The sequence below is a fragment of the Ostrinia nubilalis genome, chromosome 18 (genome assembly GCF_963855985.1).
Source record: "Ostrinia nubilalis chromosome 18, ilOstNubi1.1, whole genome shotgun sequence".
Taxonomy (NCBI): Eukaryota; Metazoa; Arthropoda; class Insecta; order Lepidoptera; family Crambidae; genus Ostrinia; species Ostrinia nubilalis.
Genome location: NC_087105.1, coordinates 6,627,691 through 6,644,694, shown reverse-complemented (window position 1 = coordinate 6,644,694; position 17,004 = coordinate 6,627,691). Strand labels below are relative to the sequence as shown.

General features: G+C 36.6%; 2 protein-coding genes across 3 annotated transcripts; both read left to right on the top strand.

The window, feature by feature from the left end:
* The first annotated feature begins 620 nt into the window (after nt 1–620).
* On the top strand, nt 621–6,066 carry LOC135080626 (UDP-glucosyltransferase 2-like). The gene is made up of 4 exons (XM_063975310.1): nt 621–1,509; nt 4,522–4,744; nt 5,093–5,312; nt 5,646–6,066. Exons 1-4 carry the CDS (start codon nt 682–684, stop codon nt 5,947–5,949), a joined length of 1,575 nt encoding a protein of 524 aa, XP_063831380.1. The 5' UTR covers nt 621–681; the 3' UTR covers nt 5,950–6,066.
* A 1,879-nt stretch (nt 6,067–7,945) lies between these two features.
* Nucleotides 7,946–10,200, top strand: LOC135080399 (JNK1/MAPK8-associated membrane protein). 2 transcript variants are annotated; one of them, XM_063975041.1, is made up of 4 exons: nt 7,946–8,363; nt 8,607–8,813; nt 9,163–9,332; nt 9,672–10,200. In XM_063975041.1, the coding sequence occupies exons 1-4, from the start codon at nt 8,131–8,133 to the stop codon at nt 9,950–9,952; spliced, it is 891 nt and encodes a 296-aa protein (XP_063831111.1). In that variant the 5' UTR covers nt 7,946–8,130; the 3' UTR covers nt 9,953–10,200. The 2 variants fall into 2 exon arrangements, with proteins under 2 accessions (XP_063831111.1, XP_063831110.1); XM_063975040.1 differs by having other exon boundaries at nt 8,604–8,813.
* Nucleotides 10,201–17,004: the final 6,804 nt, after the last annotated feature.

The window sequence follows — 17,004 nt, the reverse complement described above, 5'->3', positions numbered from 1 at the left end:
CTGGCTGTTGGACTTTAATAAGTGATTATCCTGAACAAATCCATAACAGAAAACCTTACAGAAAAAGTTTTTAATACAGGAAATAGCTAATAGTCTTTATTTTAATCTAATTAGACATATCTAATAATTTTCTAGTATTCAGCACCCTACTCTTATACTGAATTGGCTATAAGCTACTATACCGCACAATAACTGTCCCCAATGTTATTGGGCGTAAATCAATATAAAAATCGAATTATACACTTATTTTTAAATATTAGAGAGCAATATTAGGGAATATGCCATATAAAACAATTCAGCCTAAGGATTAGATGGGCACAAGTACAAGTAATACCCAAAATCACAACAACAGAAATAGTAAAATAAAGGCCTAACTTTGAAATATTTTTTTAAACAATTTTTTTAAATACTCATAATCAATATTTTCAAAAATGTCTTATGTCAAATTATATAACAGATACCAGTGATGAAGTATGCTTAATTTGAAAGTTGTAGCTGATAAAATAAAGATTTTAGAGCCAATTATGTAAAAAACCGCGATCCGCCGATTGGTTTTTTGGCTTTTCCCAAAAAACTGAATTTTGGAGTTGTGCCCATTCATTATTAAGGGTGCGATATGGCCTTTTATATTCCACGTCGATGCTGGACGGACGTTAAGTAATAGTGTTAAAATAGTGAAAAATGGGCGTGTTAAAGTTTAGTGGACTGTTCATATTACTTTACCTGTGCAGCGCTGCAAATGCAGCGTCCATATTAGTCCTCATCTCATCTCTGTCTTATTCGGACCATTTAGTATATAGAGCCTATGTGTCGCAACTCGCACAGAAAGGCCACTCCGTGGTGCTGATGACCGCATATCCAGGCCACTTCCAATATCCTGATGTCGAAAGAATTGTAGAGCTAGATGTAAGCCAGGAGTCTGGACAATACTGGGACGATCATAAGGACTTGATGACCAACGTCAACGACTATTTGCCTAGAATACGAGCTATCAATGAATTGAAATTGAAAATAGCCATCGCCCAGTTAAGATCGAAGCAAATGACAGCTCTACTCATTAACCCCAATATTAAGTTTGATTTGGTGGTGACTGAAGCTGATGTCCCACTCTTGTACGCGGTTGCCGAGAAATACAAGGCTCCTCACATTGCATTCACTACATCGAGCGGTAAATTGCACCAGTATGAAGCTAAAGGTAACCCCATTCACCCAGCATATTACCTCGACGTGAACTCTTTGAACAGTGGACAAATGTCCAACTGGGAGAAGTTGGTGGAGTTCTATCGTCATATTCAAACATACAACGATTACTATTACAACTTCCAACCACTCTGTGAAATTGCCGCTAAGAAAATCTTTGATATGAAAAGAAGTCTTCTAGAAGTGGAGCAAGATATTGATATGCTCTTCGTTGCGAATAATCCAGTTTTGCTCGGAAATAGACCTACAGTTCCAGCGATTAGATACGTAGACCGCTTGCATCTTAGACCAGGTCTTCATCTGCCACAGGTAATGTTCTAATGTTTCATTAAACTTAGTAATAATTCACGAAAGTAGGTGCTTAGTCGACTCATAATTAGGTAGGTATAGCCCGACCAGGAACATAAAAACCCTCGCCATGTTGCGGAAAACTAATGGTACTAATTTCTTTTAATGGCAACAGTAACTGAAAACTTCATTGACATGTCACCTTGCATGTCAGTCCATAGAGAAAAGTAATACATAGGAAATAGAGAACCCTCTCTGTCAAATTTTTGAACCTACTAATTGACAGCCTGGTGTTAAATTCCCTGTACTTAACCTACGTACGTAACGCTCACATACATACATAATCCACGCACACATACATACATAAAGTCCACGCACACATACAAACAGTTCACGCACACATAGGCCCTCATAACCTTCAAAAGAATTATTGTTTTTATGATGTACAATGTAGAATTTTTTCAAATCCATTATTTTGAAAATATTTATCTTTATGGTGTACGTATTGTATTATTTTCAAAACAATGGATTTGGAAAAATTCTACATTGCACATGGAAATGCAAATAAACAAAAACTTTTGAATTTAATAATTTTACTTTATTTATGAACTGAACACACATAATATTATACACCAAAAGCGTCTTGTCGCAAAGTTTTCAACAACACTAAAAAAGCATTTGCACTTTGAGAAAACTCAGATCACTTGTGAACATAACAGAAAGTTTCTTCGCGATTCACGAAGGAACGAACAAAACTCCGATGAACCAGAACAGCAGCAGGTACGAAGGAATGAACTTGAATTTGACTCGACGACTCTTCAATACTTTAATAGGGCCACAGAACACTTAAATGATGGCTAAGAAAACAAGAATGCATTTAACATAACAAAAACAACACCGGCCATTTTGGAGGAAAAACAAAGTTGCCATATGTTAAATAGTAATTTCTACTACTCTATTATGTAAATTATAACAAAAAATGTCACCGTTCAGTTTTAAATTAAAACAAATTAATTTCATTTAAAAAATGTTTTCACATTGTAATTAACAATATTCTCAAATATATTTTAATTAAGAAAAAAATGAAAATATGAAGGAAACAGGAGCAGCGACATCTAGAGCGTTTTAGGGTAGTTAAAAAGTATTTGAATTTATTCACCGATGTCGCTGTTTGGAAGCAAGTTTCACTTTGATGACCGTTGTATGGAAGTTTCCGCACCCTGTGTCAGTCTATTGCTGTCAAAGTGTAAACAAACTTTATTTTAAATGTGCGCAATTGATTTTGTGAATTAAATTGCTAAAATCTTTCTTTAATCGTGAAAGAAAAGTGGTTCACAATGTGTTAAAGTATTTGTCGAAGAGAAATACTAAGGGTTCGGACAATATTTTCATTGAATAATGTTTCCGACAAAGGTTGTCAAATTGACTGACATGTTTATCGTATAGTACAGTCCACTATGAAAATTAGCTGTGGTTTGTTTCAACTACCTATTTTAAAATTTTTTGTCATCACTTTCGTTTTGAATTTTATGGAATTGGGAAAGAAGTACCGAGTTTGAAGCGTTCATGAGCAGACATTGCAGTTGTATATTCAAATTCTGAATTTGATTATTGATGAATAATAAAATAAATCCTACCAGCTCGATTGATGGTTTCATTTAATTTATTTAAACCATGTTACCTATAATAATATTTTTTCGTTTATTTATGAAAATATCAAATTAGCCCGTAATCCTGAATCCTGATACATAAAGTTAGCCTATTAATGAAGAATGTTCACGAATTTTGATTTATAGCTTTCTGTATTCTCTGTTAAAAATAAAAAATACACGTGATAGAATTATTTCGATACGTCAATTAGTTTCCAAGATATTGAATTTTAAAAGTGCGGGCGGCAGCCGGCCCGCCATTTTATGCGCGTGACGTCATATTACAGTGACTGGCTCATAATTTGTATGGGTGGAATCTTGCAAGCTGAATTAAGAACCACTTCCAGGCAACCGATTAAGCTGAAATTTCGCAAACACATGTGATTTGGATGACCATACAATATTATGATGACATGGAGCTGATCTCATGATGGAGCTGGAAGGTGGCCATAGGAACTCTATAATAAAACGACTTAAATCCATCGAGTTTGGGCTCGTTCGTTTTGTATTGATGAGTACTTTAATTCTATATAGTAATCAGGGTCTAATGATGGAGCTGGAAGGTAATTCACAATAAAACGACACAATCGCATCAAGTTTGGGTTTGGTTCAATTCTAATTTCTGTGATGGGTCTGGGTGTTAATATGTATAATAAGTTTGTATTAACAAAAAAAAATGTATTTAAGTATGTTTATATCCGTTTTCTAGTGAGCGGACACTGTGAATGTACGTCACGCGGGGTCACGTGACCGTCGGCGGAACTCAATATTTAAGCGAACTTTGAATGCCTATAAAATCATAACTACTGGGTATTTTTGAATGAAATAAAAACTAATGTATTTGTAAATGTTAAAGCCTAACTGTAACAGAGGTTTCAAGTGATTTTGCATACCTAGTAACATTCTCAATTTAACACAGGTACGACTGTACTCAGTGTTGCACTATCAAATGCAATTGACGCGCCTCTATGCCAGGTTTTTATGTTCCTGGTCAGGCTATACTTAGTTAACGAGTAAGCAGACAGCTTCACCTCATCGCCTTATTAATGTAACGGACGAAATAATAGACGCGCGCGACACGATAATCGAATCTACGATTTCTCGTCTGATAATTATAAAATATGCAAAATCATAGCAACAAATTTGATACGTAATTTTTAAAATATTTATGCCCCTAGGGCATTGTAAATGTTTAAAAATTAGGAGATGCACCTGATTTAAAGCTAGGTACTTCGGTATTTAGATACCGAAGTACCTAGTACAAGTACTACAATATTCTTCTTCTTGTCGTGACGACAACAAACTACACATTGCAGTGTCAGCCCAAAACTCCGCCACAAGAGTAGGTACCTACTTTCTACAATGTTATTGCTCTTTCTTTCAGAACCTGCAAACGTTTTTGGACTCGGCCACAAAGGGAATTGTGTACTTCAGCTTAGGTGCACTGCAAGAGCCAGAAATGCTGGCACCCGCTATCCTGAACACCTTGGCAGATGCGTTCCGTGAGCTACCCTACACTATCCTGTGGAAGATCGCGAACACCACCATGATCAACAAGTCCGACAACGTTTTGGCTCAACAGTGGTTCCCTCAGCAAGAAATTCTTGGTAAGTTACCTACTTGAAGGTACAGAAGTTGTCATTTAATCAGGGTTTGGGTTCAGTCTCTTATTATGCTGTTTAAAAGTTGATCTCTTAGGTAGGTATACAACGTTAGATTACGTTTAATTTATAAAGATCGACATACTCGTATTGACCAGGTCATGTATTCAGCCTCTACTGCAAAAGCACGACCACCTCTAATTTACTACACGCAAACATGACTTAATACTTATGTATTGTTTGCAGTCTGCACCCAACTCAGATATTTGAGATGAGCTAAAGTTAAAATAACTTAACTTGCTTAGCCCTTTGTGTAAAATAGGATTTAAGTAAACTGTTATTTTTTTATTTCAGCTCATCCAAACGTTAAAGCCTTCATTACAAGCGGTGGATCTCGCTCTTTGGAGGAAGCTGTTTTTTACGAAGTACCAATAATTGGCTTTCCACTGCAAAAGCCTACAAAAACTTTCATTGAACAAATCACTAAGTTTGGGGCAGGAGAGTTATTAGATCCTTACAATTTGGAGAAGGAAACAGTGAAGTCGACGATCGAAGCCGTTGTTACAAATGAACCGTAAGTTAAAGAGCAAACTGTACCTACTTATATTACGTACCTAAGTACTCAAAGTATTTCCTTGTTATATCCTGTGTTATGAATTCGAACCTTGTATTGAGCTGTTGACTAAGGTCAATATTAAACCGCTGTGGATCAATCTTCCGGGATGTCGCTAGAAATGGCAGGCGAATTCGCCTAAATTGCATGTTTCTTCTAGTGACAGATCAATGAGCACATGAGTAAAGAAATAGAATTCTTAACATACTTTATTTGTTGTTTCATAACATAACTTACTTTATTGCCGTTTAAGGACACTAAATTGTATCTTAATTCTTAAATTTTTGTTGTCAGGTACAAAATATCCATGTCGAAACTGAGGCGTGCGGCTTTCGATCCAGCAATATCAGGCCCTGAAACTGCTACGTGGTGGACCGAGTATGTCTTGAGCAACAAAGGGGCTCGTCACCTCCGATCTTCCGCCGTTGGCAGCAGCTTTACCAAATACTTCATGCTGGATATCGCGTTATCCCTTGGCGCGGTTATTTTGGTGTTCATTTTCCTGGCCTTCTTAATTTTACGTTATATCGTTAGGCGTCTCCTTTCCCGTTTCTTTGGGAAGCGTTTTGACGAGAGTGGAAAATTCAAAGCTCTATAAAAGGAAAACTAATGTAATCATTATTAACTTTATGAATGTAATCTACCTATGTGATGGAAATTGAAAAAAGAAACAAGTTTAGGTATTATTAAAAGTTAATAAATGCACATGTTTGCAGTCGTTTTCATTTTACTTAATCGAACAAGATCAATTTATCATAGCTCATCATAATTATGTACTGTGGGTACACGTTTACGTAATTTTAAATTAAGTGATGATGAGGGTCCCGTCGACGGGTCCATATTCGGTTGCATAAAAAATATTGTCATAATTTAAGAGTGCATAAAGTTTTTTGGCATACTCATCATTTCGCATAACGTTAATACAGAATAAATCATAAGGCATATTTTTTTTGCCATAACCACTTTTATTATAACAATATTTTAGTATATATTTTTTCCGTATTCTTGCTTTTTTAATAACGATTTCTAGGCATAACATTTATTGGCATCTAAACCAATGCCATAAATATTACCATTTATAATACAAAATACCATAATTTTAACAAATATGAAATATAAAAATGTTATAGGTACACATAAAATATAAGTTAACAAATATAAATAGACAAGCAAGCATGCAAACAAGCATGCAAGCAAGCAGAATGCATGCAATCAAACAGCAAGCATGCAAGCAAGCAAGCAGCAAGCAAGCAGCAAGCAAGCATGCAAGCAAGCAGCAAGCAAGCATGCAAGCAAGCAGCAAGCATGCAATCAAGCAGCAAACACGCAAGCATGCAAGCAAGCAGCAAGCAAGCATGCAAGCAAGCAGCAAGCAAGCATGCATGCAAGCAAGCATGCAAGCAAGCATTAGGATTGCCTTATCTCCGGCGCTGCGGGAAGTGCGGTCCTTCCGCTCTGGCGTAACATATACCCGGCATGCCATGCTCGCTTCCGCAGCTTCGGCTTGCTGGTCGCCTTCGGCGACCAGCCTCAGCCGCTCCAGCTCGCACGGCTGCCGGATATATGTTACAGCGAGCGAGGACCGCACTCCCTCCGCGCCTCCGGCTTTTAAATTACACTCTAGTATAGGGCAGACTAGTACCACGTGGAAGAGACCACGGCCAGTCGGGATCAACATAATTTCAGACCAGGCAAGCTTAATGTTGTAAAAGAAATGTGGACTGTATAATATGTGCGTTATAATAGATAGAGGGATTCGAGATCAAACAGAATGTATTTTCACGAGCTTAAGTTTTCTAAGAGACAGGTCAAAAATTAAGAAAAAAAATGACAATGATACAGAGAATTTAGTTTTTGCAAATCTATAGGCCGAAAGAGTATAAAGGTGGAAGGAGGATCGTTCGCAACATCACAAATACATAATTATTTACTCTTCAATGTTGGTTGCTCTTATAGACAATATTTATGACTTTAAATGTTATAAATAATTAAATTATGTTTATAGTATTTTATTAAAAACAAACTTTATGTATATAAAAATTATGTTCTTTACATTTATGATTATTTAAATTATGATATTGAAAATTAGAGAAAGTTATTATTATGCCTAAGAAACCATTATGCATTTAGAAAACTATGCATATCAAAGATTATGCGAAAAAACTTTATGCAAATACTGTTATGCCAAACTAAATTATGATGAAAAATGTTATGCGTCTGAGAGGGCACCCCCGTCGTCGACCGTCGTAATTGACGGTACTGCAGTGTGAGTGGTGAAGACAGTGGCGCCAACTGGTGAGCGCTAAAGCGGTAAGAAGACTATCACATTTGCATTCTCCAAGATGGCGCCAGTCGCCACTGTAGAGTAGGGTCATCATGTCTATAGCAATGTTAAATAAATAATAAATGTTAAGTCTAAAAACGATCTCTCATTTCGCTTTATTTTGTTGCCCAACTGGCTAAATTTAGTTTTCCAAGAAAGATCCATAATAATAATTCTGTTTTAGACTGTTTAAGTACTTATATCCATGCTATTAAAAAAAAGTCTGCTGTCACTGATCTGTCAAAATTAACTGTCAATGTCAATTTTTTTTTGGCATTGCAGTGTTTACAGTAAAATTCAGTGAATTTGTTTTGAAATTACAGTTCCTCATCAATATTTGTGTCCATCACCATGATAAAATATTGATATTAATTTTACGTAACAGGCTATATTCGTAATACGGTTATCCATAAACATGCATTAACGCAAAATGTTACTCCAGAATTGAATCAAATAATGTCTGCTGTAAGGACATGTCCTGGGCTATACTGCGGCCGTACGGAGCTTGAAGATGGCATCTGGAGTGACTGCGGAGCCTGCCCTAGGGGGTTCCGTACAAATGCATCCAGCTACTGCACCCCTTGCGCCGATGAGCCTACCCTGTACGATTGGCAGTATCTAGGGTTTATGGTGCTATTGCCGCTAGTTTTGCACTGGTTTTTCATTGATATGGTCTCTGCCGGCAAAGGGTAAGCTTAGTTGTTGTTTTGGAAATTAATTGAGCAAGCTGAAACAAACCAATAGTTTGGTTTTATTTCTTAATAAACAAATTAAGCTTAATCATCTGATACTGATTTGAAACAGAATGAAAACAATAATGTTAGATAGTAGGTAGGTGCTTACAAAAAAAATCTTCATACATAGTCGAGTTATTTCACTATTTCTTATTTACTTCATCTCATTATGACTATACAACATCCAAATTCCAGCAGAGAAGGAATCGTCATACAGCACTTGTGTGCGTTTGGAGAGGTGGTGTCAGGGACTCTTGCTGCACTCCTCGTGCTGCCCCCGGCTGGCACTATAGCGCTGCATGTGTGTACACCCAAGGCCCTGTCCGACTGGTACACATTGCTGCATAACCCACAGCCTGACTATAAGGAGACACTACACTGTACTCAGGAAGCGGTGTATCCTCTGTGAGTATAATAGAATTTATTTTAATTCTCTTTTTTTTATTGAACAAGGCTATAACCCCAGTTCATAAAAATAAAGCAGAGTAAAGTCAATGTTATATTAGTTTGGATGTGTGTATTGCAAAAAAGCTACTTACACATTACAACTCAAATCAAATCAAAATATTTCATTCAATTTAAGCTAGTATTTTGGCACTTTTTTTTTATTTTTATTTATTATTTACTTATGAACGTCAAAAATAAAAAAAAGGATAACTGTATAAGATGTGTTTATTTCCCTTAATAATATGCTCTCATCTGTACATGACAACATATTAAATGTAAATGTCACTAAAGTATAGTTTATTTCCAGGTATACAATAGTTCTGTTAATATACGTCTTTAGTTTGCTGATGACCATAACACTGAGGCCATGGCTGCTAGCGTGGCACTCCTCCAGTTCTGGCAAGAAAGCCATATACTGTGCGTTGTACTTCTACCCGATACTAGTGCTCATACACACTGTTGCTGCAGGATTGATTTGTAAGTATTTATGTTATAATATAATAGTTTATTTACAAGAGGCAGGAACAATCACCTTTGATAAATATGTCAATTAAAAATGTAGTTTATTTCTTAGGCCCAGAACAGACGGTGAAACGCAACTGCAACTTTCTGATGATTCTGATGAATGAAACTGAAACTGAAAGTTTCAAACTGGTCGCATCATGTGTGGTCTCTCAACGGATGCTATGGCAGAAACTTAGATGCAACTCAAAAGTAACTAGCAGTTATGTTTCACCGTCTGTTCTGGGCCTTAGTGTCATTTACAATGAAGTCATTTATGGGACCTTGGAACATTATTTTATATTTTATTTTCAGATTGTTCATTTCCCTACATAATCATAATAATATCAATGATGACATCAGCATCTCACTTCTCCATAAAGATTGATCAATCGGCACCAGCCCTGCTGATCTCCTCAATGACAAACTCACGAAACCTGATCATCCTTGTGGGACATTGGTTGGTTCACGCGTATGGGATTATATCTCTAACTGGGTTCAAGGAACTCTGGTACTTGTCGCTAGTACCTGCCCCGGCTCTGTTCTACATCCTTACGGCTCAGTTCACGGACCCCATGAAGATACACAATGATTGACAGACTCCCAAAACAAGTGTGAATAATAGGGAACACAGAAATTCAGTATTATTTACCAATATTTTGTGATCAAAATGTTGAAAAATAATAGTTACAGAAACGTTTTTATTTTAATTTAAACTAATTTCGAGCAATAATTACGATTTGAAGTAATATGGAAAGGAACGTGTATTAATCCACCAATCAGTATCTGGTGACGTCACACTTGGTGTTCTATAAAATAAACGCAAACAAAAATATTGCATGTTCCCTATTAGGGTCATTCCACAAAAATATGTCAACTCTTAGTCCGCGCCACATTTCACATGAAATATTTGTTAATATTTTATTCCAAAATTGTTAAATAACAGCTCGCAATGTGCTTTATTCATCACCCATTTATATTTTTTGAAACCATTTTTAAAACATCTTAAATTCCTTTTGAATGACCCAAAACGTCATTCCCTAGGCATGTCCGTACTCCAAAAGTTTGTGTTTTGGGACCCACATTTATAAAAACATCAACTTTATCCTTTGTTTTAATTAACGAATAATCTATTTAAATGTATATTACACCAAATTCTATTAATATTTTGCGGTTTCAATAAACAATAATTTGATTTTCTTTAGTTGAAAAAGAGTCTACAGCTTTTAGCGTCATTCCCTCGCCACGCACTGATTTTATAATTTTGCGCTTTAATATGTAATTAGAGTGAATGGCATTTAGTTGAGTTTAAAGCACGATACGAAGTTATCCTCAGACCATACTGGCTTTGCGGTAGCCGTTTTTTGAATTAGTGCAAACGTGCCAGTTGTTACCGAAACATGTGTTAATCCAGTCACTTCGTCAGTCCCTAGTTGAGAAGCTTTATTGATTATAATAGGAAATTGTATATAATTTAATAGTATTTACGTGTGGTTTTTTGGCTATTTTCGGCACATCGTATAAAGCATCTTATAATATAAAGTTAATCTGCATTTGTGTTAAGTTTTACTCCAAATCGTCAGTCCCTAGAGCGTCAGGCCCTAGCTTTAAACGGCACTTGGGACTAAATTACTAGTTAGGGAATGATGTTTTTTATATAGTGATAATAACAAAACAACTACATTATGTGTATTAACTTATCTATAAATGTTAAGGTTAAAAGTTTTATACTTTATTAGAAGTCATATAGGAGTAATGTAGTATGAAAAAATTGAAAATTTTAATTTCTCCTAAAATAAAGCATAAAGTGACTGGCCCTTTTAGACATAACATAATTAATTAATAAACAATAATTTACACTAATAAAGTATTCAAAAGCATCTTAAAAAAGTTACGGACAAAATGACGTCGAAAATATACAGATTTTTATGGAATGACCCATTAACGAAGTGCGTTGTTGTGCGAAATTAGACTTTAATAGTGATAGTGTAATGGATTCTTTGTAAATATTGTTACTTATTAAGATATTATATTATGTGTTTAACTGGAGCTGCCTTTTCTTATTATTATACTCGTATTACCACTCTACATAGAGTTCCTAATTCCAAATTTTAATCTGCCATTTACTTATTTAATTTTTAAGATTAAGTTTAAACGAAAGTAATAAAAATCTTTATTTGCATTGAAATCAATAAATTAAGTAATAGTCAATCGAGTTGCTGAATAAGTGACGTCATAGGCTTTACAAAAACTGAATGAATGTTGCTATTGAATGGTGGCTATATCTAAATGTACATAAGGTTAACTTTTAAGCTACATTTTAGCTTGAAAATGCTAATAATTTCCGAGCTTTACAAATTTTCCTCGACAAATCGGAATCCACGCGTGTGGAAACGCGCGAAATAACCATAAATTACCGCTTCCCAGAAACGCCAAGCAAGGGTCAGTGTATTTATGTGCGATAAACAAAATAAAACCGCGGGAAGAATACATGTGTCATGTAATAAACACACAAATATGGGAGTATGAGCACTGTGGACTGCGGCTATGGTGAATGCAGAAGCGGGGAAGTAAGTAAGTCTTAGTTAGTAAATTCAGGGAAAAAAGTCCGAGTAACAAAAGGGAGAGGGTATCGGGGGAAGGAAACCGCCTGTTAAGTTTAGAGGAAAGTCTCATGAAATTAGTCTTAAGTTTTTTGATGAACCATAAATTAAAATTTGTCTAAGGTAGCAGGAAGGCGCTGGATGCAGGCCGCCACTACTATTACGTGCTCTGTGCTGGCCCCTATCAACCGGCTTTTGTGGAAAACTATGGGAGGCCTATGCTTAGCAGTGGACGTCCAATGGCTGAAATGATGATGATGATGATGTCTGAATTCGTCTGAGAAAGTAAAAGAAGATAAAAATTCTTTATTCCGCTTTCGCTTTCATTCAGCCAATGCCAGCCATCTTCTTGAGATGCCTTTTCCACTTTGAATATCGAAACGTGGTCTTCTATTTTTCATTGGTTTTACGTAAGACATGATGGTCTACTGCCATAGAGCCGTTAACGAAACGGGTAAGTATTAAGTAGGTTTAAATTTTAGATTTTTAGTCACTGTTGTTGTTCTGTAAAACCAATAATCACATGAGAAGGCGCATTTTTCCCGCTCATCGCGTTCCACTATCAACCAATTCATAGCCTAAACAAATGTTCGCCAGCAAGAAGCGCTTAATAATGCCACCGCCTATAACCGTTGCTTTTTATTTGGCCTCCTCGGCCTTTGTCTTAGGTTTTGTATTTAAACTGAAACCTCTTTGGCTGGCAGTGCTGTTAGCAATAAACTCGCAAAATATCTAATGAAAGGGACGCCACTTTTAACAAAAGAAAAGCAGCTTTGAAAAACGCGGACAGTGCAAAAGAAGATGAATATTTTTGTCACAAAGATTACAAAGTTCTAGTGACGATACTGAAACAAATAAGCTTATCAATAAATTAGTATGTAATAATCCTAAAATGGTGGCTTTTGGCAGTCTTTCTCCTTCATATCTATCTTTGTAAACTCTAGATTTGGGCGCGTTCTCATTTGGATAGATACCTATAAGAGCTGAATTCTAGACTTTCGATGCTAATAATATCAATGTGACTGGTTAGCATCGTCAATAGGGGTCGGATCGCTTTGACGTGCGATCGTTTCTCACAAAACGCTAGGCTGAAAAATGCTAGACATTTTTGGTCGTGAAATGAGCGTTTCGTTTGCGGCGGACGGCCTTTGTTCGGCACCTGTTATTAAAACTTCTGTGACGAGACTGCTATTGTTTCAGTCTTTCATGCTGCGTAATTAGTTTCTTTGATTGATCTTTGTTTTGAGAAGATAAACACAGATAGGCTAGTTTCTATAGTAGAACGATGTAAGAAGAATGATTACAAATTATGTGGGTAGGTTACTTTGAAAATTTCAGGCATTCTTTGTGCAAGGAAGCTACTTATGGGAATTCAATTGCCTGATTGAATTATTTGCATTATCTAGTGTAAAATACCTACTCTATGTAAGTAGAGAAATCAGAGAAGTATTGTCCATTACGAATAAAGAGGGAAACATAAAAGCATTGTATTCCAGTCATATTGAGTGTTATACCGTATAAATAGCCGTTCCATCTCGAAAGTTAGTTGTTATCGGGAGATAGAATTCGCAGTAACGGGTGTATCGAAATAGATTTATCATAAAAGTGCTTTGCTAGAGTTGGGGCTTTACTGGTTGGGGATAGGGTTCAGATCGCCGCAGGTTGGTGCCTACAGTGGAGAACGTTGCATAAAATGAGACGGGCGTAGTGCATTGAAAGCAAAATCGCGAACTAGAAACCCGTGAACATTCTGGAACATTGAATACGAGAAATAACGAGTGGTGCCCGGCAGCCGAGAGCCCGTCTGTTGCGCTACATGCCCTCTTTTGTATTTTTCCGGCTGAAAACGGGGGCTAAGTAAGGAATGTGATCGATTGCTCGCTCCGACTACGCCATATAACAGCGTTCGAGATCACCCAAGCTTGTCTGTGCTACATATTTCACAACTGTGTTTTAAACATTAGTTACCGGTAACTTAGATTTCAACATTTTCTAGCCGTTTTTCAGCAATTTTTCAACAGCCGACTCAAATTGGCTGGTAGGTATGGAAAATTCATTGCTCATTAATCAAATCTATAGCTGAAAAATTAAGTAGAATCAAGCACTACCCAAAAAACAAACAATGAGTGTTGCTTGAAATACACAAATTAGGTAGGTATTATGACCATATTATGGATATTTTAATACAGAAAAGAATAATCAACCATCGTCAGTTTAAGTTTACTAGGGAGGTTTTCTGATTCCAGTCATAGCTTTGTTAGGTACCTACTAAAATCCATTCTTTGAATTACAAAACTTTCCTCACTCAGCAACAAATATTTTCAAACAAGATTTAAGATTGCCCACCCAAATGCCAATCCGGCTACTCTCTTGAATAAACACAACAAAATCAGCCGAAGCAAACAGCGGAGTAAACTCCGAAACTGAATCTCAATCGGGCGAAACTTTGAACTGTTCTAAACTACCAACTATAGGTATCTAACAGGCCATTCCGCAAAGAAGCAATTCCGTAGAAAAACTTCAAAGTTAACGACGCGTCCGCCCCTCGGTGCAGGATTGCGGTAACTTTACATTTACTTATACAACTCGCAAGTCGGACTGACTTTTTCTAGATTTTCCAACTGCTTGCAAAGTCTAAAGGGAATATTTGTCTTGAGGTGAAATGTTGGCCGTACCCTTCAGGTGGCCTTTAGAACTGGTGCTTCAGAATTTTGCATAAATGTTGAGTAATGTGAGGCAATATTATGATACGAAGCTCAAAACTGGTTTCAATCAAAATCAAGCATAGCTTTGAAGCTATATTATTTCCTAGAGTTTTGGGTGGCGTTTCAGCTGTAATATTTTATTGACACAATTTAATACTGAGCAAGATTTTCCGACACGTGTTGAACTCTACCAATTTATTTTATTAACTAAACAGAAATCTCGGCCCATATCCAATATTTGCTCAATAACATTCGAAGGCTTGCTTGCGTGAGTTTCAAGTTTTATTCACATCGCATCACATTTTTAACGAGCACCACGCATAGTACTAATAGGTACTTCTAGGAACTCCATCGTTATCGATTTGCAAACGATTACCTGAATTTTATTAACCCTTGCATCGTATTATTGAAAGCGTTGGATTCACGGCCGATGGACCACGACACACGAATTACCCAATGTACGGCCTTATTCATGTTAATAAGCAATCAAATTACAGCGGGCTTGAAAAGCGATGAAACTCTTTGAGCAATTCATTTCCAGGCAATATTGAGTTTCAACGATGCACACTGTTGTTTTTACATTTGCATTAACGTTTTATATCGCGAAGTTTTCCATTATGTAATTTAATGGAATTATACTTAAGGCTCTATTGTTTTTGTTGGATTAACTTTTAACGCAGAATTAATTAATTAATCAACGCTGTAGGTAGGAACTTTTTATGTACTTAGGTACTCGTAATTACGGGTGTATCATCAGACTATGAAACTACTATAATTTGATAGTTACAGTAGGTAATTTAAGTAAAAATCATTTTATGGATTTTTTTCAGTATAACGATAACACGTATTAAGTATACGACGTCAGAATAAGTAGTGCCGTATGTCTAGATTTTGAGTAGGTACTAAAATTCTTAGTTGACCGAGAACATAAAGGTTAGCGATAGAGAGTCGTTTCTTACTTTAATTATGTATTTAGGTACCTACTTCATTCCAAAGTCAAGAGGTCGTTTTTGTATTAGATTTACATGATCAATTTTTCATGGTTCAGAAGCATGGGGTTGAGCAGGGCAACGAGAAATTTTCACACCATATCTCGAGTGTGTGATTGGAAATCCTATGGATCATTGCACACTCTCGGTGATTATACGGGCTATTATTGAAATAACGTACAACTCCGCCGTTCCGAGATTAACATAGAAATCCAATTATGTAGGTAGGTGAGTAGGTATAGATATTAATATTCTACTTACCTAGGTACTTCTATCAAAATCTTTCCCATTAGGTAAATAGTTACAGTATCCTAGTAATAGCTATTACTAGCCAAATTTTGTTAGTTTTAAACGTGAATACTATTAAATAAGGCCAACAAATATTGATTCAGGATTTGTAAGATTCATTGTAATTACCTATTAGTTTTGACATCAACCGGGAGGATTCACCCCGCGTGGTAGCAGAATCAGTTCCTAATAATACATTGGATGAATCTTTAGGGTTTTTTCGGTTACTATTATTTCCGATTAAATTAGCTTTCATCTATAAACCGGCTTTGTCCAAACGTACATTCCTGTTAATATTGGAACACAAACTTTGTGGTCTCGGACAACCGTACATCACTGTACCACTGATTAGTGGTCAGCTAGCTGGCTTCGGTCTGCAGGCAAAAATATATTGAATATTCGCCGGCAGCCAATACTGTGGCTTTTAAATAGAACGGTAAGCTCAGTGGAAACGTAAGGGCACACCATTATTGGTATTTAAAACTTCTACCACTTTTACATTTGGACCCCACTACCCTCATGATAAGATCTCAGGGTATAAAAAACTTCTACATTAATTATACTAGTTAGTGCGTCCAATTTTGCACGAGATTCGTTTCAAGGAAGGGCGTCAGCACATCAAGTCTACATCACCAATACACCTTAGCACTTATTATGTAGTTGTAATTGCGAAGCGTTTTTGCAATAATCTGAAGAGCTGGCGCTGTAGAGATGCGTATAATGTTGCCAATAAATTGGTTGGAAAAGGTTGGAAAGCACTTCGCAATACAGATAGTACTTTTACAAGAGAGCAGATTAGATCTGATCAATGATGAAGCGAGCTAACCTGAAGAAGTCTAATCACTCGTGACGTAAACTGCTGAATGGGAAACCACTGAGCCGTCGAGCTGCCTGGCGGTTGATTTTGGCTTACGGTTGTTGGGGGCCACTGGTGAGGATGGGGCCCCCCAGTCGGTCCATTAACCCCCCTCCGCGTTTATTCGCAGGAATAGTGTGCAATAAAACGCGCTCGCGACCGACCGGCCAGTGGCCGCGGCAAAAAATACACCCTAAAATTATTATT